Source organism: Manacus vitellinus, unplaced genomic scaffold (genome assembly GCF_001715985.3).
Source record: "Manacus vitellinus isolate BGI_N305 unplaced genomic scaffold, ASM171598v3 scaffold_7_pilon, whole genome shotgun sequence".
Lineage (NCBI taxonomy): Eukaryota > Metazoa > Chordata > Aves > Passeriformes > Pipridae > Manacus > Manacus vitellinus.
This window is the reverse complement of record NW_021940813.1, coordinates 11,094,575-11,117,976: the sequence shown is the minus strand read 5'-3', so window position 1 is coordinate 11,117,976 and position 23,402 is coordinate 11,094,575. Positions and strand designations below refer to the sequence as shown.

The window sequence follows — 23,402 nt, the reverse complement described above, 5'->3', positions numbered from 1 at the left end:
TATACTGGGGAAATAGGACAAAGAAAACATTTAGCCTAAAGGACAAAATTAAGTCTATTCTGAAGAAAAAATTCTAAGCAGATTCTGAATAGCTTTTAGGTATTGATGTGTAACCCTCAGTGACAGATACTTCCATCTCTTGTTCAGCTCCCTGTTGAACCAAATTATCAGCTAATGAAGATACAGTTGTGATGTGACACACTTTGTTCCTCCCAGTAGGACTTCTTGAGTGGATCTTGTGCTTGAGGATCAGTATTCACATTTAAAAAAGAAATACCTTATCAATTCTCCTCTGTTTTCCTTAGATAGTTATAATAAAAGATACTATTTTACAGCAAAATCCATTCTTTACTGGGGAGGAAAAAGCGTTAAGGAGCAGGACTTGGAACTCCTTCATGAAACCACAGCCTTGGCACTTCTTTATAAATTATTTTTACCTCACCTTGCAGTGTGTTTGAGGCATAATTGCAATCAGGCTTTTTAAACATAGACCTTTTCAGTTTGAAGATTCTCAGACTGTATTTTAATGGCTTGGCAAAATGCCAAGACAAATACCTGTTTTGTCAAGATTTAAGCTGCAAGTGCTGCAGACAATAAAAAGGAAAGTTTGTGTCATAATAAAGTCTCGCAGAGTTCAAAGGTAATGACACAAGATTCACTTGCATTTGTATTTTGAAAGTCTTAGGTGAAACTACATCTGAGCTAAAAGAGCTGTATTACATTGGAGGATTGTAAAGATTTTAGAGGTATGAATGAGTAACTGTGATTAGTGAAATGCCAGGCAGAAGACAGATTATTAGAACATAATCACCAGTGTTAAAATTTTTCCCCAAGTCACTCGGCCAACACCTTTAATGCTTAAGTAGTGCCAAAAAGTCAAGGCTGCTGTTCCTTATGTAAGTACAATTACACTTTTACCAGCCCAATTTGATTTAGGATGTTCTGTGCAATGTCTCCTAGGACTGAGTCATGAGTGACCCTTCTTTCAGCCTCTCATTTCTCTTGGATATCTTCTCTTTAAATACAGTCCTTAACTTAAGCCATGAATTATGTGCAATTGTACTGGAAAGTCATGGTATAGCTATGGGACACATGCTTTGAATGGGGATATAGGTTACTACAAACAGTCCACCTTTCAGGCCTGGAGCATTTTCTCTAGATGACCTGTTATCTCACCTGAAAATGAATTTCATTTCGTTCCTTTATGTAAAACTTGCAGCAGCTTTTTGGAAATCTACTCCTGAACATGTTTTGTTGTTTTGGTTTTTTTTTCAAACTGTCAGTCTCACCTTCTACTGTGGACTTTAAGTACCTTGCTAGACTGGTGGCAGCAGTATGGAGAGAAAAATTAAAGTATTGTGACTATCAAAAGCTGAAGGAATTTATTTTCCTTTAAACGTAGAGGTATTTCTCTCAGGAAACAGTTGGTCTACTATAAAGACAGAAGATGGGAAAATGTGTGGGGATTTTACCTTATGGAGGAGGGTGGGAGGGGTTTCCGATTTGGTTTTTATTTTTGTTGTTATTAAGGGGTTTTTTGAGGCAAAAGCAAAGAACAGAACTACTTTGCTTTTTTAAAAGTGTGATCTTTGTAGGATTTTTATTATGCTTGCATTTCTTTCACCCTAATAGTGATCCAAAACCAAAGTTGCCATTAACTTACGCAATCTTCCTAGGTGATATGTAACCTAATCTTCTCTCCTTGTGTACTTTTTGCAGATCAGTAATTTACTGAAGTTCTCTGCAACATATTGAAATGTTGTAGAATAAAAAGGCAATGCTACAAAATTTGTTTATGAGGAATTGCCAGGTATTCTTGATAGACTCAAAATTCAGCCAAAGATTACCTTTCAAGGTTTAAGAGATGTCAGGCAGATTAAAGCATCCTTTTGTCAGAATGGAATTAAAAAGAAATCCTTAGGACTTGGTTATCGTATATATATTCATACCTTTCTTAACATTCGATTTTATTGTGTAGAATAGTACAGATCATTTTTCTTCAACAAAAATAATTGATTTATTAAATATTTCTTTAATTCTCTATTTCACAGTAGAATGTCGTTGTCAATCTAACCTGGTTTACATAGCTTAGAAATCATACTGCTGAAAGAGAGATGATGACTGGTAAGAACTGTATTCTTGATCATCTCTTTTATTTTAAATTCAGTCACCTGCAGATCGGTGCAAGAAAATCCATGCTGGGGATGAAGTGATTCAAGTTAACCACCAAACTGTGGTATGTATAACTATGTTCTGTGTCAATTGGAGATAGAGGTGTCATGGCACATTAGCATGTGTACAGAAGAAATGTGTAGAAAAATGTGTTTTTATAAATCATTTTTTATTCTAACATCTCAATTTTCCTTTTCTCTTTTGAAACCACATAGTTCTGAAGTCTTAAACTAAGCCCAAATCATCTGAGTATTACAGGAGGTGTCAAATTAGGCTAAATAGCTGTGGCCTGGGAGGTATGTTAGGGTGTTTTCTGCTTACCAGTGATCTGTTAATAAACAGTTTGGTTTAGTATAATAGAAGTTTGATGTCAAAGGGATGCAGGGAGTTGGAAATGTGCCGTTGTGGGTTTAAGGTCAAGAATACTTCCTGAAAGCTGGAAAACTTACTACTTTCCAAACCCACTGGAATGTGTAGAATGTGATTTTTGAAAACACAGGCATGTGAAATTCTCGTAGGGATGACTAGGGTGATTAATTTAATTTGAAGACAGATTTTTTAACTTGGAAAGTTAAAATGAAACAAATCTTTCATATATGATAGGCAAGAAAAGAATAATACCATGCAAATTGCTCTTTATGGGAACAGATACTTGTTAGTTCCTGGTGATTTTATTTAGGATTGGTGAACTCTTAAAATGAATTTACCTTTTCTAAGGTAAGGTTTGGTAAGAGAAAAGAACAGACCGTTAGTACAGAAAGCAACTATTCTTTTTCCAAAGTATAAAGGTTCTTGAGTGTAGTGAAAGTCAATATATGGTATTAGTTACATGTGTTCTTGCAAGCATTTTAACAGACAAAAAAATATCCTATACTACTGTTATTAATGCAGTCATTTGTTAAAAGTGTTTTTTGTCATTTTGCGTGAGGTTCCACTTCTGCCCTTAAGCCATTGTACATCATGTGAGCTCCTCTGCACAAATTAGTGTAATATTTCAGTATACCCTCCAGCTAAATTTGATATCAAATATACTATACATATGTGAGAAGCTATCTTTTGAGCCATGCAATGTAATTTGATAAATTTAAGCAGGTCAGGGTGAATTTCAGTACTGTGTTAGCATCTCCCATGTACCTTTGCAAAGATACACTTAATTCACTCTTCAATTTATAGAACTCAAATATTTCATTTTTTCTATAGATACTGCGGAATTTGACAAGAGTCTAAGTCACTCCTTTTGTATTCTGGCCCCTGTCATGAGGAATTTAATGTCCAGTTCTAGGAATCTGTTTTTCTGGGAAGAGGTGTTATTCCTTGCTGTGGTTCTTACTTAGGAGATAAATAATTCTGAAGATACTACATTTTGTTTTTACTGTGTATTGATTTTTTTTTCCACACTTGATATACTGCTCCCTAGTTGAAAATACAGGACATACATATCAATATGTATCATATGTAACTCATCATACTTATACACTTGTATTGACTATAGAAATAACTGACTAAATTTTTCAAATACCAAACTCTCAAACTGTAGGGAAGTATTATTCATGTGTAACTGTTATTAAGGTGATGTCTTCTAAATGAAGAATCAAAGTATAAAACCAAAAAAATCTTAAATTTATTTTAGAGCTAAAACCTTTTTTTTTTCCTTTATTTTCTTCAGTTATTTCAGTGTATTTTGTTTGTCAAATTGAAGTTAATACCTGTCTTTTGGTACTTTATATTTAAAAGAATGAATATAAATATAGGGAAGAGAAGTTCCGTGAAATTATTTTAAAAATCCAACTTATTAGATAACACTTTATGCAAGAATCACATTTTAATAACTATGAAAAAGCTGCTTTTTCAGAAGGCCCACTGGCTTTCAAATAAGCATCATGACAAAGTAGGAGAATAGTTCAGTGATTTTTATTGATTTTCATTATATGTGTCCTAATACTGGGTGTCAAATAGTTCTAAGTTGTCTATTGACATCCTCTGTTTGCTTGTAGTGATGCCTAATATTTGTAGTATTTCATTTGACAGTGAAATCAAGGAATTTCGAGTGATTACTCTGATCATTTGCTATTTGATGGAAAACATCCATAACAGGATTATTCCACTTGTTACTGGCAGGATGTCTAGAATATAAATATCTTCTGAATGTTGAAAATAAAAAAATAATTTAATTATGCTTAAAGTCAGTGAAAACCTAGTATTCAGAAAATTGTCCTTTAAATAGTGGTTTCTCAAGGTTAAATATCTATGTGGATCTCCTGTGTCAGTTGTGCCTTACAGGACAGATATTTTCTTAAATGGCTCTGTAACTGAGGGTCATGACTCCTCCCAACATGAGAAGGATGTGGACCTGTAGGAGCAAGTCCAGAGGAGACCATGAATATGATCAGAGGGCTGGAGCACCTCTTCTGTGAGGGCAGGCTGAGAGGGTTGGGGCTGTTCAGCCTGGAGAAGAAGAGGATCCAGGGAGACATTACAGACCTTCCAGTACCAAAAAGGGGTTACAGGAAAGCTGGAGAGGGACTTTTGACAAAGGCTGTCATGATAGGCCAAGGGAGAATGGCTTTAAACTGGAAGAGGATAGGTTTAGTTTAGATGTTAGGAAGAAATTCTTTGCTGTAAGGCTTGTGAGGCATTGGAATAGGTTGTCCAGAGAAGCTATGGATGCTCCATCCCTGGGAAATGTTCAAGGACAGCTTAAATAGGGCTTTGAGCAACCTGGTCTAGTGGAAGGTGTCCCTGCCCATGGCAGAGGGATTGACACTAGATGCTCTTTAAGGCCTCTCTCAACTTAAAACGTACTATGATTCTGTGACTCCTCCATTAAAATGTAAAGGATTTAGACAGAGTCTTCTCTTAAACTTTCCTGAAAATTCCATCCTTAGTCTTCTCTAAAAGCCCATCTAAAATATTTCAATGTAAACAAAGAACCAAAACCACCCACCTCATTCGGGTATTTCACAATTTGGACTGTGCAGTACTCGTGTTTCTATCCATATATAGTTCAAGAGTATATTTTGCCTCAAGATAGTCATTCTTTTAACCAACTGAAAGTGCAGGAAACTGTATTATTGTCTATATGAATTATTACTGTCTCCAGTAGTCTTTCTGGTTGTATCAGTGATAAAACAGTAGAGAAAATACTCCAAGCAGAAAACAGGGAGATATAGACTCACAGTAGTGTAGGATTCTTGATTAACAGGCTGCTTTTGTGTAATAGTTTCTTTATTTTGGAGGCATATTTGGCACATTGCGTATACTTTGAATAAATATGGATTGAATACAAGTTTGATATGACAACTGATAGACTTGTGGATTCCCAAAACTTGTGTTTGTTGGCTAAAACTCTTCAGAACTAATGTACATATCAGTGATGGAAATAATAGTTGAATATGGTCAGTTACTGATCTGTTGCTGATCTGAAGCTGGTTTGTTTAATGTATTTAACACCTATAAGTTACCATTGAAATTGGATTTTTTGAAGTATTGTAGTAGATAATACCTCGCTTTTATACAGCAAGTTTCTTACTGTGGAAGCTCCAGCACGCCAAGCCAAGTCCAGAGAATTGAGTTGCAGGAACTCTTTTTGTATTTACACTACAAAAACGTTTTGCTGAAATGCCTCTGAAACACGACAGATACATTTACAAGATCATACTTTGCTTTATTGGAAGGGTATACACTTAAAGAAGGGTATGATACCTCTCTAGATACTTATCCTAACCTAATCCTTCCTTAGAAAAAGTAAGGAACAGATTTTTAAGATCACTGTACAATTAGTGAGGAGAGTTTGACTTCCACAGAATATCTTAGGGTTTGTTGGGAGCTGGTAAATTCCAGTTCATAGGAAATACTGAACTTGGGGTGCATATGAATCTCTGGAGTGTATGCATCCAAAATGGAGTTTGCAGTAGATATCTTCTTATTTGGGGGGGGGGAGAGCCAAACCCAAACACCTATAAGCAGAAAAATGATGTAAATATTTCAGTTTATTCATTTTTTTTTTCTGCACTGTTTAGCAGACTAGTTCTGATCCAGCTAGATTTTTGTGAACACAGGTATTTCATTTAAGGCCTTATTAGTTTGACTTTGAGGGAGATGGTATTTCTAAAGCGACTCAGTGGACAAATGGGCTGGAATAGAATAAGGGAGGGAACAGCAGTGTCAGTCCAAGCTTTTGACATTAAATGTTTGACATCTTTTACAACTTCCACTAACCACATCTTTTATTTAAAACAGTATTTTTATTTTCTTATGATGCTTGACTTGAACAACAAAACAGTGCAGCAAAATCATAAAAGTTCAAAAGAAATAAGCTTTTTGCTCAGCTTTCTTCTGTTGGTGTCATGCATGTGCTTTTATGGAAGAGGAGATAGAGTAACAGCTCCCAAATCATGCTTTTAATCCTTTCTGAATCCTTGAGTGTCCTTTGTTTATAATGGTTTGGTAAATGTGAACACGAATATTTAATTTTAAAGGTGAGTGGGATTTACATCTAAAAGATTTCTTGGTCTATCCAGAAATGTTAATGGAAGTCTTTATGGAAGTAACCTAGTCCTCTAGGGCTCTGTCCTGAACTCTGTAGTTTGTCAGGATATGAGGTCCATACTTTTTTGCAAATGTAGTCTATCCCCCAAATACCCTCTCAAAATTTCGGTATAACTCCTTATCCTTTTTTTACAATCTCCATAAGTATTGTATAATACTGATAAAGAAATTAAATTGTCATGATCCCCTCAAAAGGAAAAATATTTTTGTCAACTTGCAATTCCCTTTAACATGGAATTTGTGTTGAGATTATATGGTGTTATTTATGTTATCTTTTTTACATAGATGTGCAGATAAACACAAGTATATTATTTTATATCCCATATGTCAGGGAAGTGTGATACTGCAGAAAAGAAATATGTGAGGAAACATGACCTTTTTTTCCCCAGGGGAACAAATGCTGAATACTCTTGTCCATGGAATCTGTTTTCCATTAATCCCTGGAGCTTGTCCAGAGTTGTCTGAAACACACACCACTTTGATAAGCACAGGCTCAATTTTATGTAAATAATGTGCTGTGTCAGTGTGGGCATCCAATTGCACTTCTGTCTCTGGCAGGACAGAATAGTTAACAAACAAGTCATTGTTGCCTCTGTGTTAGAGCAGCATAAGCTTGGCCAGCCCATGCTGCTTCATGTTTCTGCCAAATTTTATATAATTTTCCTTTGTTCATTCCACATTAAATTCTCACACTTAATCTGTGTCACTCCAGTGGAATTAGTTCAGTTGCAGCAGAAAACCACTCTGTGCTGCCTTCCAGCAGCTACCTGTGCCCTAGATGAGCTAAACTATATGAACTTTTCTACTTTAATTTCAAGTCAACCTACTTGTCCTAGCTGAAAGCATTAAACCTGGTTGACCGTGCCCCAAAATAGAAAGGGAACACTGGCAGGATCACTCGTAAGTCACAAATGGTTGTGGAAACTGCTCCTCACTGCCTCTGGCTTTGTGAGTGGCACGTCTGGTCCTGTGACCTGGGCACTGACATCCCATGTTCAGTGTGCTCTTTGATCTGTGCTCCAGAGCACCTGATCCCAACGCTCTGCTGCAGTTCTGGTGCACTACAGTACTTGAAGAACAGATGCTGGGCATGGTGAACCTCCTCTGTGGGATTGGTGGAGCTGTGTAGCAGCCAAACACTGAGAAGTTTGGGTTGCTGTACAAGTCCTTTCAGGAAGTCCTTTCAAGAAGAAATTGCTGCAATAGAAGATACCCATCATTTCATATGACTGAGGTGTAGGTTCTTTGGCTATACACTAGATTTTGGTCTTGCTCACCTGATGGCATTTGCCGTGCCCTACAACTTACTCAAAGTGAGATTTTATTTTTTTTCTGTCCTGGCTGTACCCCAGAATGGACAACTCTACTGTCACTGAGCCCTGGTAGTTTACTCATGTGATTGTATGAACATTTATAAATAACATTCAGCAGACTATTGAGTTCTTAGGTTATTTTTCTTTGGGGAAATAAAAAGTTCTTTTGTAATTGATGATACAGACTGTTCTGTACAGCTGCAGTTTGGGAATACACACCTGGGCTGACTTCAAGGCACCAATGTATCTTTTGAAGGCAGTGTAATTGTAGTAAGAATTCCACTGCAGATATCAACTGACTTTTTCTGTAAATGGCATTGGTGGGCCTTCATAGTGTCACTGCTGGTGATAGCCACATTATTGAGTCTACAGCCAAATCAAGTATTCTGATACAAACTATACTTAGGACTATACTCCTGAGGATGTATCTGCTAAAAACTGCTGCAGTACTCTGTGGAGCATTCCTGTGACCTAGTTGTTAAACTCATCTTTCTGCACAGAACATACTGGGAGATGATGCATTTTGCATTTTAATTTATTTTTTTAGAGTTGTTTTCTGTTTCGCCTTTTTTTACCCACCTGGTAGTGTTTTTGTAGAAAAAAAAGTCCTCTAAGCAGTGATGTAAATGGTATTAATATTTTCAACAGAAATATTGAAAGGCAATATGTTGTCAAAATATGTTTTCATGTATTCCTGATAAAAACAATTTTCAAATTCTTATAGTAATTGTTACTGACTATTAATCTTGGCACAAATTGTATTTACTGGCAATTTAAATTAAAATGTTAACAGTATGTTCTTGGTGAGAGTACTATAAATTCTGCAGTTAAAATGATTATTTCAGAATATATGAATAGAGCATATTTTTTATGCCCAGGTAGCAGATAATAAGTAGAATTGGAGTTTTCTATTGTTAACATTGTTTATGTCTGTAGAACAGAATACAGATTATGGTACTCCATTTGTCTCATATAAACAGGTTAAAAGGCCTGCTGTTAGTGCAAATACGTGTATTTGGAAGGAAGGCAGATATTATTCTGCTGCTAATAATTTACTTTTAACTGAGGTTGCTGAAAATTGAAGTACACTGTATAGAAAGAGATTAAAGGTAAGGAGGGGTTTCTTCAAAGCAAATCAACACAATTGATAGTGCAGTTGTGCACACCCAGGACCACGTATGAGTTAGGATGGAAGAATTTTGAACACCCCTGTGCTTTGTGCAGGTAGCAGCTGTGTAAATGACACAGCTGATCTTCAGGTTCCAGCTTGATCTTCTGTTGCATAATCCCATGTCTTATTGTGACGAAATTAAGAGGTAATTGTGAGGAAGTGTAAGACGGTGATAGTTGTTGTAAAAATAGATCAAAACAGTAAGAAAAGCAAATTAATACTGTGTTATGTGGGAGGAAAAAATAAAGCAGGGAAATTCTATTGTTTGAGTAGATGTACTCTGGATTTGTAAATTTGTACTTGAAAAAACCTAATTACTGGCTTAAAACAACTCAGTGGCTTGAATGCAGTACATAGTTTATGGCTGATTATTTTAATAGCAGTAAAATGGAACAAAAAGAAAAGATTTCTCACGATTTAATAATTACTCCTCTATTATGACAATTTCTTTTAGCTTCCTATCCCTGTTCTTCCTTTAGCTAAGTGATGCAACGTAAGTTTGCAGCTCAATTAAAGGCTTTTTTTGGATTTGGATTTTTTTTTTCAGTTTGCTTTGTCATTAGTGACCTTAAGGATTTTTTTTTTTATAATTTCTTTGTGCACATGTTAATTTCTTTTCACTATCTGAATCCAGTCTCAAGAAACATCTGTTTCAAGGGTAGCAGCACTGTTTAGCTGCAGGGCAGCTGGGGATCTCAAGTAGTTTATTTATACACTAAAAAGAGGGAGGTTAGAGGGACTGTTGGAATTACTGACTCACTGGAATCATTCTAAAATACTAAGTTGTGACAATGTAAATCTAATCTGAAATAAAATTATTTATGTATGTGTGTATGCATGCATGTCTACATATATTTATTATTTTAATTCCAGGACAAGCGTTTGGGGAATCTAAATATGAGACTATGCAATGCACACACACATGGCTCAAATTCCCATTGTGTGGGGGGTTAATACTGCAGGGTCGCTCCCCTTCTTTATGCCATGTGAAATATGGAGAACTTGGCTGTTCCTCTACCCTAAGGAAGGGTGGGGTCACCTACATCCATAGTGCAACTTAATCTATGAGAAACCAAGGTGCAGTCCAGTCAGCCTAAATCCCACCTGAGCCTTCAGCTTGTATGACCAACTCTCTGTGCCTCCTTAGACATTTATCAGCGCTTGAGTTTTCTTAGCACTCATCTGTGGCCACCCAAGGGTGCTCAAATGTCTCTTCTTTGGCCGTGGAAGAGTGTCCCTCGCTAGGAGCCCTGCTCAAATTAATAGGCACCCAGGCTCTCCATAGATTCTCTGAAAGCTCCTGATAATGAGGCCAAGTGAGGACTCTGGTGGCAGCACCTTTGTTCATAGCAGTTTAATGTCTGTACCCTTGCTGAAGAAGGGGTAGGGCTTGCTCATCACGATGTGGCTCTCAGACCCTGTTCTCTGCTGTAGGTGTGTAATTTGTTATGCATTTATATTACAGAAAAGTGGTCACTGAGAATTGGGACCAGAACCCTCATATCCCTGACCCACATGCAAGGACCTAGTGGTTTCTTGTCTGTTGTATGACTGGGGTTTGTACTTGCCTGGTGCCATCAGCACAGTGCTGTGCCTTCAGGGAAGACCTTTAGCCTGAAATTATGCACATCTTGATGCTTGAAACACCTACCTAGCATTTGAAAGACTTGAGTTTAGTCCCTCTGAGGATAAATAATGCTGAGATCCCTTTTTCTGCAAGTGGATGGAAGGTTGAATGAAGACCTTCCAAATTGCCAGTACCTGTCTTTTCTGGTTATCTGTACTCCTGGTTGAAGACAGAGATGCCTTATAGACACCATGCTGGAGATAGGCAGTCACTGCAGGTACCTCAGTTAAGGAGAATGCTTCGAGTTTCAGAGGCACTCCAAAACCGAGTGAAATGAAATCAACCCCGTTTTTTAGGGCCACACCTTGATATAGGGAAATGAGACACTTTTTCCTCAAAAATGGTACCTAATAATTGATCTTTATGTCTGTAAAATAGGATATAATCAAACCCATAAAGTTGGAGTCTTTGGAGTTTCAACAAATATGCTCATTTATTTGTTCTAGGATGTTACTGATGATGACTCAAAAGCAAAACAATAAATTAGCTCTGAGCTGAAGTTTGATTCTGTCAGTACAAAGTGAATGGTGAGCGTTGTTATTAAATAGTGTCCAAGCTCCTGTACAGAATGGATTCTGAGTTCCTGGACAAATCAAATTTCAGTTCCCCATTGGACAATACAGATGCTTGTCTCCTTTACCGAGGTACTCTGTAGTCGTGTTACTAACATTGTGAAATTTGTTGAATTATGGTGGTACTGAGCTGTGCAAATAACTAAAAGGTGCAATCTAGTAAAATCAGTCAGAAGTTATGCTCTGAATCAGGTACGTTTTCTGAGAGGGAAATGTGTTTAGGGCACCTTAATGAAAGGCAGTAATTTCTGCACTCAACTCTCAGTTTGGATCCTAACTTAGTTTACTCTTGGGATGGTCTCTTAATTGTGATCTTTAGTTTATGTAGCCAAAAATGAATACAAAAATCAGTTATTTCATAGTTTGATAGCAATAAACAAAAGTTTTAGTGAAACATCAGACATTTTTCAAGTAAAATATGAGATTTTTTTCAATGTACTTTACATATAAACTGTGTTGTGACTTTGGACAACGATACAGTGCGGTGCAATCAGTGACATTTTAAGGATACACAGAACTAACTTTAGCATTGAATTAAAATTGCATTTATTTAAATAATATAACCAAGATACTCTTTAATTAGAATCACAGCCTATGCAATCACAATATTATTAACCTCTCTGTGAGAAAACCATTATGCAAGTGTGGATGATACTATTGTGCTACCTTAAGACCATGGATAAATCCCTGAAAAGGCATCTACTGCTCTCCTGACACTGCTTCCCCTACCACATACAGATACAACTTTCATCTCTGTGATAGTCCATGTTGTAAACATCCTTTTGTGATTTCCTCACACAGTAATATTTTCTGGAAACAGGAGACCTATGTCTATCCATTAATTTTTCACCTTTTCAGGCATCTGCAGCCTGGGGAAGGGAAGAAGATGCTTGCTACTAACATATTTGTTTCATGGTGCTGCCAGCTGACCATCCTCATTTCTGGCCAGTGTTCGTGGAAATCAATCTGTTAATTTAACAGCACGATGCTGTTAAATTTCTTGTCAGATTCTGATGTGCTTAAAAATGTGCTATGTTTGATAGTTATTTGAAGTGTAGTGTTGTGTTATTTTTTCTTATGCACTAATTTTTTTTATGAAATGCAAGATGGTGTTAGATATGGAAGTTCTTTAAAAAACACCCATTTCTTAAGGTGAATACACTTTCCCTCCTAGAAATTGTTCATGTTTTTTTAGCTGAAAAATGAGTAAAAGCTTGAAGCTTGAAAAGGTTGATAAGTCAAAGCACTCTGGATGCATGCAACTAATTACAGGCAACATTGAAAGAATTGGAATTTTTACTATCTCTCAAATCCACTAACTTTTTTAAATTAAACACTAGAGTGGATTTTGCATATTTCTTTAGGTAGAAAATAGCACATAGCTTTGCAGGTTATATTTAGCAGGAATATATTTTTTTTTCTTTAAAAGTGTAAAGATGTTACTACTTTTCCCTTCTACAAATCTACAAGTCAGGAAAAAATTACAGTAACAGGAGAAAAAATAGCAGTTTTCTTTTCATGGAAGCAGAAAGCTTTCATTAATTTTCATGAGAGTCTGATGACCTGTTGAACAGGAATACTCCTGTAAAACTATGGACTCTGTTCTGTTTACCATTTGACTGTTATTCCACCCTCTGCATGATGTCATTTCAATGTGTATCAGATTTTCACACTGCTTTTAAGTGATGCAGCTGTTCCATAGTTTCTTTGGGGATACAAGTCCAAGATTTTTCAGGCTGTAGGTTATTTTGTAGCATCCTAAAGATACTTGGTTTAGGTCCATCCAATTGTATTTGAGCTGTTTGCATGTTAATATTTTACAGAGCTCCTCTCTGGATGATAACATACAGCAGCACTCAAGAATGAGCACAGGAGTTTGGGAATACTGCCATGAGTGTGGCTGTGTGAAAAAAAGATTCAATGAATGGTCATGCTTCGTTCAGAAAAAGGGAAGATTACTACCAGTTTTCTAATCTTGTCATAAAGGGGGGAATAGATTCGTCTGGGGAAGAAAGTAATTACTTAAGAACAACTTTTAATTATTTAAAATGTTACAGTTCTTGGCAATTTAGAATAGGAATTGAAAATAAAAGTTTAAATTCAAGCTGTTGTAATATTATCATCCAGATGTGCTTGCCTAAACCAAAGAAACATTGGGGTCTTGTAAAATATATCTTAACTTGCTCAGAGGCCTCTTCTTTTCCTGGGTGGTGGATGGGACACCTCTGATAGCACCCTCTGCTAAAGCTTTCTGTGATTTTGGGTAATGGGTGCTTGGCAGGGAAGATGAGTAGGATGTGTCAGATCTGGGTGCAGCTGCACAGGGCTCCTGTATGACCGTCTTGTCCTGCTGAGGCAACCTGGGTGGCCTTGAGTATCTCTGGAGCACTGTGGTGAGGCTTCCCAGCATGACCACAATCTCTGGGCATGTAGTGGTAGATGAATGAGAATTTTGGAGGTGGCCTGATGCTGTAGGCACCCTGTCTACAGGCTTGTTTCTCTTCTCACAGGGCATTGCCCTCCCCTTTGGGATGGTGGTGTCCCTGCCCATGCCACCCCCGGCAGCCCTGTTTATCTGACCTTGGGCTGTTGGTCCTTGGATGACACAGATGTGGGCTACCCCTTCTATCCCTCCTTTCTGTGGCAGTAAACTACTCCAGCCAAGGTGCTGTAGCCTCCTTGGCAAAACCAGCTCAGCACAACCCCTCAGGGCACCCATGGGCCGCCCTCCATGCCCTTGTCCCTCCCTGTGCTTGGCCGAGAGCTGCACTGACAACGAGCAGTGATCCAGGCACTGGGCAGCAAAACCCAATGCTGGGCTTAGGCTGCCACCAAAGACACCTCTTCTGACTGCTGCTTCTAGATGGCACTGGTTTAACAATGCAAATTGATTTTAAAGCAAACAACAGTAACTTCCTTGGTCTTTAAAAACAGGCACTTGGTCAGCATAGTGCACTCTTTTCGAAATTAATTGCTCAGGTTATTTTAAATAAAGTTGTCTCTTAATACAGTCCTTTTACATATTTATTGAATTGGCAAACCAGTAATGAAACTTTCTTATTACTGTCCCTTTTTGCAGTATGTAAAATCAAATTGCACTTAAAAGGAAGTGTAGATTACATATCACTAAAGTGAATTTCTGAAAAACAGTTTTCAGTTCCACATATAGTCACTACCTTTTCCTCTTTTCAACCTAGACCCCCTCAAATAAAATTACTTCTGTTTTGTCTGTGTCAATATGAATTTCAATAGGAATTGAACTATGTTGGAACTGAAAAGCATACCTCCTATGTGGATATTGATTTTCTTCAATTTATTGTTGACTGCTTCTAATGTGACTTTTTCCTCTTAGGCCAATTTAGTAATTTCTATTGAAATGATAAGCCTTCAAGACCTGTCTGAATAGGCAGAAAACTCTCAGGGAACTAAGTAAAAGCTGAAGATGAACTTAATTTGAAATTTATAGTAAACTCAGAATTTCCCTGTGCAAAGTTAAGTTAAATTGTTTTTATTCATGAGCTGCTAAATTAAATACGTCAGATTTAGTGCTTTGAAGTGATTTTTTTTTCTTTAATCCCCGTAACTCTCATAGACCAGATAATCTCCCATTTTTTGCAAGGTAAGGCATATTTCAAATACAAGATACAGTTTATCTCTGCAAAGTATGGAAAGTACATTTAAAATAATTTTTAAAATGCTAGCATAACAAAAAAAAAAGCCCAATTGTATTTATATTCCTCTGGTTGTTTCAGTGAGAAACATGCAGCATCCTACCAATTTAAATTGGAAGTATTTTACATCCTGACTCCTTAATTGAGGCCAAATCAGAGACCTCAAGGCTCTTTGTGCTGCTTTATTCAGCAGACCGATTCTTCTCCAGAAATCTGTCTTCAGTTGTTACATTAGGGAATTACAGTGTGCAGTAGCTTATGTACAGAGATACATTACATAAACTGTATTCCTTCTTTTCGGTATCAAGTGAAACCTTGCATATGTCCTCAGTGACATTATGTAACTGTGGGGAATGTATTGCTTCCGAGCAGTGGTGGAAGTCTAAAAGTAAGAAAACAGTGTTGTAAATAGCAAGGTATTTTTTCAATTAAATCATGATGTTCAGACACAAAGCTTGGACTCAGAGACATTTAATTTAAATACTGTAGAAACACAGTGGAGACCTCACCAGGATGTAGGAATTGAGCTGGCGTTGATTGCACTAATATTTCATTTTATTCAAAGTGTGATAGCCATATGCTTAGTACATTGGACTGAAAATAAGAATTTTAGCATACTTGGAAGTCTTCTGTAGATACTGAAAAATATTCTCTAATGATGCATGTTGTCAATACCCATTTTCTTTGCATACTATAATATTACTGTAGAAGTACATTCTGAATATAATGAACTTTGCTCTGGTGAAAACAGGACAGGTAGGTGCACAGGAGCTGAGGAAAGAGTGATGAGGTTTGAGCAATATCTGTGATTCCGGGTGGTTGGTAAGCATTAGAGTTGGCTTAAGTGTCATGTTCATATGGCAGTACCAGTTCTTAAAATAAGTGATATTAAACAAACAAAGTGAGGTTCTGTGTAGTAGGGAATAAGTAGCAACAACCTACTTGTAATTATCTTGCTTAAGCATAGGTAACAAATATATATTTGTGTCATTGCACTATAGCAATGATAAGGACCATCTGCACTCTCTTTGGTCACATTGCCTATTTAACTTTTTCAAATGTATTGACATGACACAAAACAACCTTTTTAAGGTTAAGTTACCTTATCACTTCAGAGGTCTAGATTTTTTTTTTTCTCAGTTGGGTAATTTTGTTATTAATGTTGTTCTTGTACAGATTGTGAAAGGGGAAAAATATTTATAAATGTGATCCTTTATACATCAGTAAAATTTAGTTGTTTGTTTAGGGGGGAGAGAGAGAAAAAAAGGTAGAAAAGATGTCAAGTTTACAGAAATAATCACCTTCTGACTCTACAGGCCAAGATTTTCAAGGGATGTATTCCATGTATTGCCAATCTAAGTGCCAAACTTGAAAAAGCAGGGGTTTAACACCTTAAAGCATTTCACAATAGATACCTAGTAATCAGGCATTATTCAGACTTAACACTTGTCATTGTCAGTTGTAATGTTTTAATATTTGAAGTACTTTTTTCAAAAATGCAAAGTAGATTATTCAGAAAGTTCTATCCTGCATTTATAAACAAAGAGTTGTTACTTTCCATGTTAGTCAAGTTTTTAATTTTAGAACATTTCAAAATGCTGTAATTAAATTAGGAAAATTTTACTTTAGGCTGGACTACATCAAGTAGTGACTGGACTACATTTCTGTCATTGATTTACTGTATTTGTTTCTGAATCATGAAAGAAGTACTATTTTAAAAAAGGCCTTTTGTTTCTGACTTTATTTTTATAGCAGTGTGAAGAGTAGAAGATTTTCTTGAACTGTTTTGTGCTTGCATAAGCTGCTAGGAGTAGTAGTGTATGACTACATGTGGTTAGTGGACTTTAAATAGTAACCATGAAGTACCAAATGCTCAGTTTTGAAATGAACTGTCAATGCAGAAACCAGGGCTTTTTAACTTTCTAGTTTCTAAAGTCTGTGTACCAGAGATAAGTTTGAAAACACCTTGAGATTTAATTGTGCATTTGCAGTGAAGTAACAGTAGTTTATTAATTCTAAAACCTGAAATGATGCATATACATGGTAATGCATTATAATAATTATTTTAGTTTACATGATTTTTATGCAGTAATTAAATTTTGACATTTCTAGAGTTAATTTCCTTTAATATATATATACACTCCTATAATGTTATTTTAGTAATCTTATTTAAAAAGGGAACATTACATATTGAATACTGTACCTCAATTTTATTGTAATGATTTTACTGGTTACCAGGTGGGGTGGCAGTTGAAAAATTTGGTGAATGCACTACGAGAGGATCCGAGTGGTGTTATCTTAACTTTGAAAAAGCGACCTCAGAGCATGCTTACCTCAGCACCAGCTTTACTGAAAAATATGAGATGGAAGCCCCTTGCTCTGCAGGTAATGAAGCTTAATCATAAGTCATACACCATCATTTTAACTATAGATTATCTCAATGATGCTTTATTGTGCTTCATCCTCAGCAGCATATGGATTTACTCTTGTATACTTTGAAGAATTGTTTCTGAAATTATTTCTCTGAAGTTTGTTCTCATAGGCTTAATTGAAATTAAACCTGTTAGAACTTTTCAAAGTTAAGAAGTAATCATCCCAGTGTTCTACAGTGCAGAAAAGTAGCCTCAGATAATTTTTCCAGCCAAGGGAAAACAAGCATGCTTTACAAATGGATAAATTTTAGTTTGGTTTCCTGTGAAGATCTCAGTACAATATAACCTCAAAAAAAGAGGGGAAAAACTGTTTGAGTTCTCAGTTTGATCACTCATGAAGTTACAGGAAAATTTATAAGGTGATTGTATTCAATAAAGCACTTGACCATCAATTTTTCTCATGTAAATAAAGTTGTATTTGTGTCAAAGTTGCCTTGCACATAAGGAGGTGTTAGCATAGGATATCGGCTGGGCACCTAATATTAGTAAGCCTGCAATATACTGAAAACAATGAAATGGTTTCATTAAAGCTTTCATGTTTACCTCTAGGATAAAATGTCACTGTGATGGATTACTCTAGGAAATAAAAGTTATGTTCAGACTGATGAAGTCATGTAACCAACAGATGGAACCAACAAGTAATCTGTTTTTCAATTCAATTCAGATAGAATAATGTTTAGCAATTTATTTTCTTTGGGACTTTTTATTATCACAGTAAAAACTCTAATTAAAAATTAAGTACATTTCAAAGATAAAAGACTTCTGCAAAGTTTGGACAAAAGGAAAATGAGATATGAAAATGCCACTGCCATTAGCTGTGGTCTTTGCCATTTAAAATATTAAGAGATACCTAGAAAGAACTGATGCTGTGAAGAACTTTTTTCAGATATGTATATATATATATATGCATATATATATTTTATAATGGTTAAATGCATCATAGTCTTTAAAACTGAGTAAGTTTTTAAATAACTGAGATGTCTTGATCTTTCAGATGTAAAGAACTGACTAGACATATGACAAAAACTTTCAACCAGAAATATCTTATTAGCGTCTGAACATAAAATTGCAAATCTGTGTGCATGTTGTGAGTGCATGCATGTCCATACTTGAAGGCTGCACTTTTATCATAGCTGTAGCGAGAATATAAATACAAATGTAAAATGCACATCATTGCCTTAAATGGGGTCCAGTGCTTTCAATCTAAATCCTGTTTGGGTGAGTTTGGTATTTCTTTGTGTGATTTGGGCCATTCTCCTAAATACTCCTTTTTGCTTGACTTTATCATTTGCCACTAGAATAATTGTGCTGAAGTCCCCACAAGAGAAGTTTCTGACAGGTACTAGGGTGTTACTCAATGGATTTGGCTTTTGATATCTACTGTATGCACATCTACATATCATTTAAGTTTCTCATTTTTTCTCCCTTTGACCAGCAGACTTATACGAACAGTTACTGGTTCATTCATCTTGGCCTATTTTAAACTGATCTACCTTAGATACAGTGAATTTGACCCAGCACATGCCTCTTTTCTATGCATTTGATGGTAAAGGGAGTCTGGACAGCAAACTTGAATGTAGTTTATCTGTATTGGATGACACTGACCCTAGATAGTGTTCTTCTATAATCTTACAGACTTGGGGAGTAGGGGGGCAATGGGAGTATTGGGTTTGGTGTGGAGATTTTTTTTTTGCTGATAGCATAAAGAATATTAATATTTTCAAGGCTAATGTGAATACAAATAGAGATACTGTTAAACATTACAGATATAATTCTGGTAACATGATATTATTCTGATTTTATCAAACGTGACACCAGGAAAAGGCCAGAGCCTCATTCAGCACTTATGTGTGCAGTGGGCATATGTGTGTCTGTTACAATTTATGATTTTAGCGTGAGAAACAATAGTTTTCTTAAGTAGGCGGAGTGTGGACAAAGCTCCAGGGTGAAGTGCAGACAAACTTCAGAAGCTGCATAATGTGGAAATTTGTGTTGATTTATGGAGATCAGAGTTGAACAGATGTTAAAGTCAGCTGATGTTAAAGTTTAAATGTAGCCTAAGTGTGAAATTGGTACCATACGTTATATCAATAACAAGCAGCAAAAGCATTGGGTGCAGTATAATTTTGTAGCTGTAAAAATATGAACAAGTTATATTTATTTAGCAAATTTTCTGGAAAAAAAAGTCTTCGGAAAAACTGTAAGTATGGCAATTGCAATTTGACCCTCTGACTGGTGTGAAATTTCTTATATTTCTGATTCATGTAAAGGGGCTATCCTTTGTTAGGAGCTGGGGAGGTAATGTGAGAGAAGAGGGGGAAAGTGACAGCAAATAGCAAAAAAACATAAGGGAAAGCAGTACTTATATCACCTTTGCAAGCAGGGGAGGTTATGACAAATCATTTTCCCATATCAGGATGTCTTACAATAATTGAGATCATTACAACTGTGCTGTCATCCCAGAGTTAAGTTAATTGAACCATATGTACAATTCAGCAGACACAAGCTATAAGGAAATTATGATTCAGTAATAATTCTGTTAAAGTGCAAAATATGACCAAAATATTCAAAAGATTGTAGAAGGAGATATGGGGATGAAATTCTGATAAAGTGGGAAATAAGAGCAGCAAAATGACTGCTGTGGTTTTTTTGGTTCTGCAAATAGATTGAACACAGAAAAATGTGGTGTCACATCCTAATCATATTGCAATGAATAAGGTGGGAAGGTGGAAGTTTGCCCTAATGTAAGGAGTCTGACACAGAAGCAGAGACTTGAGGTTTTGTATGCATCCCACCAATGAATATATTTAACAGCTGATGTCGTGGATGTAGAAGGTAAATATTTCAGTGAATTAAATTAGGAAACTCATTTACATTGAAATGTACATTGTAATGTTTTAATTGAGAACCTTCAAAACTTAATTTTAGCTTAAAGTAAATAATGTTGAGGCATTACTGGTAAATTGCATTCTGCTTGTTTAGTCAGTAATTGTGTATGAGAACATGAAATTTGCCATTTGCAGCTACATGACAAACTAGACTTAATGGAGAGATACTAAATATGCCTGTAAGCTGGGAAAGTGCTAGATGAGTCTTCCAGTTCAGGCAATATGCAGGTACTACCAGTGGATCAAGCAGTTTTATGTGTAAGTGACAGGGCACCCTGGTAGCTAAATTATAAACTCCGATAGTGAAATTTTTTAAGAGCTTTCTGTCCACTGTTAGTGATCTAGATTAGCCACAAGCCAAACGAACATTTGTGGTCTCCATGTCTGGAAAACACTTTCAGACCATTCAGATATTAAGTGCTTTTTAATTGGCATAAATACTTCTTAGAATATTCAGTTGTTTACTTTTAACAGCTCTGCCTTCACATCACAGTGTTGCCATGAATTAGGAGTTAAGTGCAGGCTACATTATTATTGATTAATTCTTTGTGTTGTTGGTTTTTTCTTTTTGGCAGAAATGTGGTATATTCATTCTTTTCACAAATATCCTTAGAATAAATATGAAAGATTAGGGAAAAGAAAGAAGAAGAATTATACATCTTGTGTAGCAGTCCTGAAACTGATATTGAATGGCTTTATGTACAGTCAAATAATACAATTAGCCTATGGCTATACCATGCATCATTACATAATAAGTTTGTATTTATAAGGGCATTAATTCCAGCTCTAGGGTCAATCACTACAGAAATAAAAAACTTTTTTTTTCTTTTACCCCCTCTTGTGTCCTGATTAAAGAAAATGCTGTTTGGTTGGGTTTTTTTTCTCTTTTCAGTCAGTTGATTGTCTGTTTTAATATCTATCAGTATCCAACCTCTAACTGATAATCAAGGTTCTCTCATGATACATTTGGAATCATATCCAAATTTGTGAAGTCAAGGGATTTTTCAGCCTGCGTTTGTCGCTACTGCTTTTATAATATTTGAATAAGGCAGCTGTGGCCTTGGGGAATTTAGTGGTTGCCTTTTGCAATTGAATGTATTCATTAATATGGTATTGTACCATGAATTTTAAGATGTTATGCCTGCAAGACAAACCTTACTAAATTTGCCTTTCAGTTACTTTTCTTAATACTCTGAGCAGTTGTGTGAGAACCCAGAATGATATTTCAGTATTTCTGACTGGGCTGAATGTGGTGAACAAACCAATTAACTTTAACCTTTAATTTTTTTTTATTTTTCTTACTTTACATAGAGGTGACTTTATCTTTGAACTCTCCAAATTTTTGTCTGGTTCAAAACCTAACTTAAATAAATGTTCTCTACTCTAGATTGTCTGTTTTATTTCTCCTTTCCACTTTGTGTTATTCTGGGGAGGTTTCAAAGGGAGGCTCCCTGAAGTGCTGCTTGAACAAGGGTGGAAAGCTCAACAGAGAAGATTCTCGGAGCATATGGAATTTTATGTGAGTCGCTATCATCATTCTGGCAAGAACCTAACTGCAAAGTCCTCTGCCTTCTGGAAAATGCTTTGTTAATTAGTCAAAAAGAAAGTGGACTTTACTACAGTGTGGAAGACTCTTCATCCATTTTCTTTATAATACAGCAAAGGAGTGCTAGAACAACATGTGCCATGCTGTGGTTAATTTGGACTACACCCACCAAAAAGGCTCTTCCTCATCTCAATGAGATTGGGGCAGGTCAAGCTGCCAACCACATCTTGTGTATTGACTGGGAAAAAAAACCTTCTGACCCCTCCTTCACCAAGCCTATTTAAATGTCACCTTTTGTATATCCAAATAGTTCACTGTACTGTTTTGTATTTGATTAAATTGTACCATTACAAAATCACCAGCAACTCAGTATCTGTAGTTTTTTTAGCAGGTTTTTTTGGATTATATATGCATCATATTTCCACTATGGTATATCCAGCTTTTCAGCCTCTTAAGAAGCAACAGCACCAATAACAACACTCCTTTGTTTGAAAGTATGGAAAGTATTTGTTTGAAATATTTAGTGTATTTCCTTACTTGATTATATTGCCTCCTTCATTCATCTAGAGACAATGCTATCATCATCATTTATGATTAGAATTAATGATCCTACACTTTTTAATCATTAAATTTGAATAAAATATTTACTTGTTTGCTTTTAAGTTACTTGTTTGTCTTTCAGCTACATGGGAACTGGGCATTCTTTGCAACACTGTTAAAATGGATTCCGACTGAATTAGTTACAGTATTGCATTACTTCACATCATGGTTGTTCTTATAAAAAGTTTATTTTGTTGGAAATATTTTTGTTCAATGAATTGTCATAACCTTGATCCAATATGAAAAATATATTGGCAGTAAAATCTATTTACTGATGCAAATACTGTATAAAGATAATAGAATTTAAAATTTTGTATTGGTTTTACTTGTATTTGGAAAAGTTGTATGCCTTTTTTCTGGAGCAATGTTTCTCAAACTATATATTGCTGGTTCCAAGGGAGTTAATGAAAGGTTCAAAGAGTTTTAAAAACATTAAAAGAATTTTAGATAGTGTATATTAAATATTAATTACATTCATTGTTTAGAGAGAAAAAGCAAAAATATTATGCTGACTCACTGGGGACACCCTCTCAGTTCCTTCAGGATTGGGGATGGGAAAAGCAGCAATAGGTCCCAGTAGCAAGAGGGAGGTGGGGAGTGCATGGCAGAGCTAACCAGGGACAGAACAGCTGCGAGGGGAGAGGGGACTTGGATGTCTGTGTGCTATCAGTCAGTACTTACAGGGACCTCCTATGTCCCTGCATTAGAGAAACTGATGTGCTGTAAGTAAAGATGGTTGGTTACCTCTTCCCTGGCCAACTGACTGTTAGGGAAAGGCTCCATGCAGACTAATGATCCGGAAGGAGGATGGTGCATTCAAAACGTTTAAGAAATAGTACTCCAAAATGTATTGAAATATGGA

At 36.1% G+C, this 23,402-nt stretch overlaps 1 protein-coding gene across 1 annotated transcript in view; it reads left to right on the top strand.

Annotated features, from left to right (window-relative positions):
• The window catches only part of CNKSR2 (connector enhancer of kinase suppressor of Ras 2), a 159,853-nt gene that overhangs the window by 62,279 nt on the left and 74,172 nt on the right, over positions 1-23,402 (top strand). The window contains 2 exon segments of the mRNA XM_029964754.1: positions 2,168-2,236; positions 17,313-17,459. Of these exon segments, the coding sequence (XP_029820614.1) occupies positions 2,168-2,236; positions 17,313-17,459 (216 nt within the window).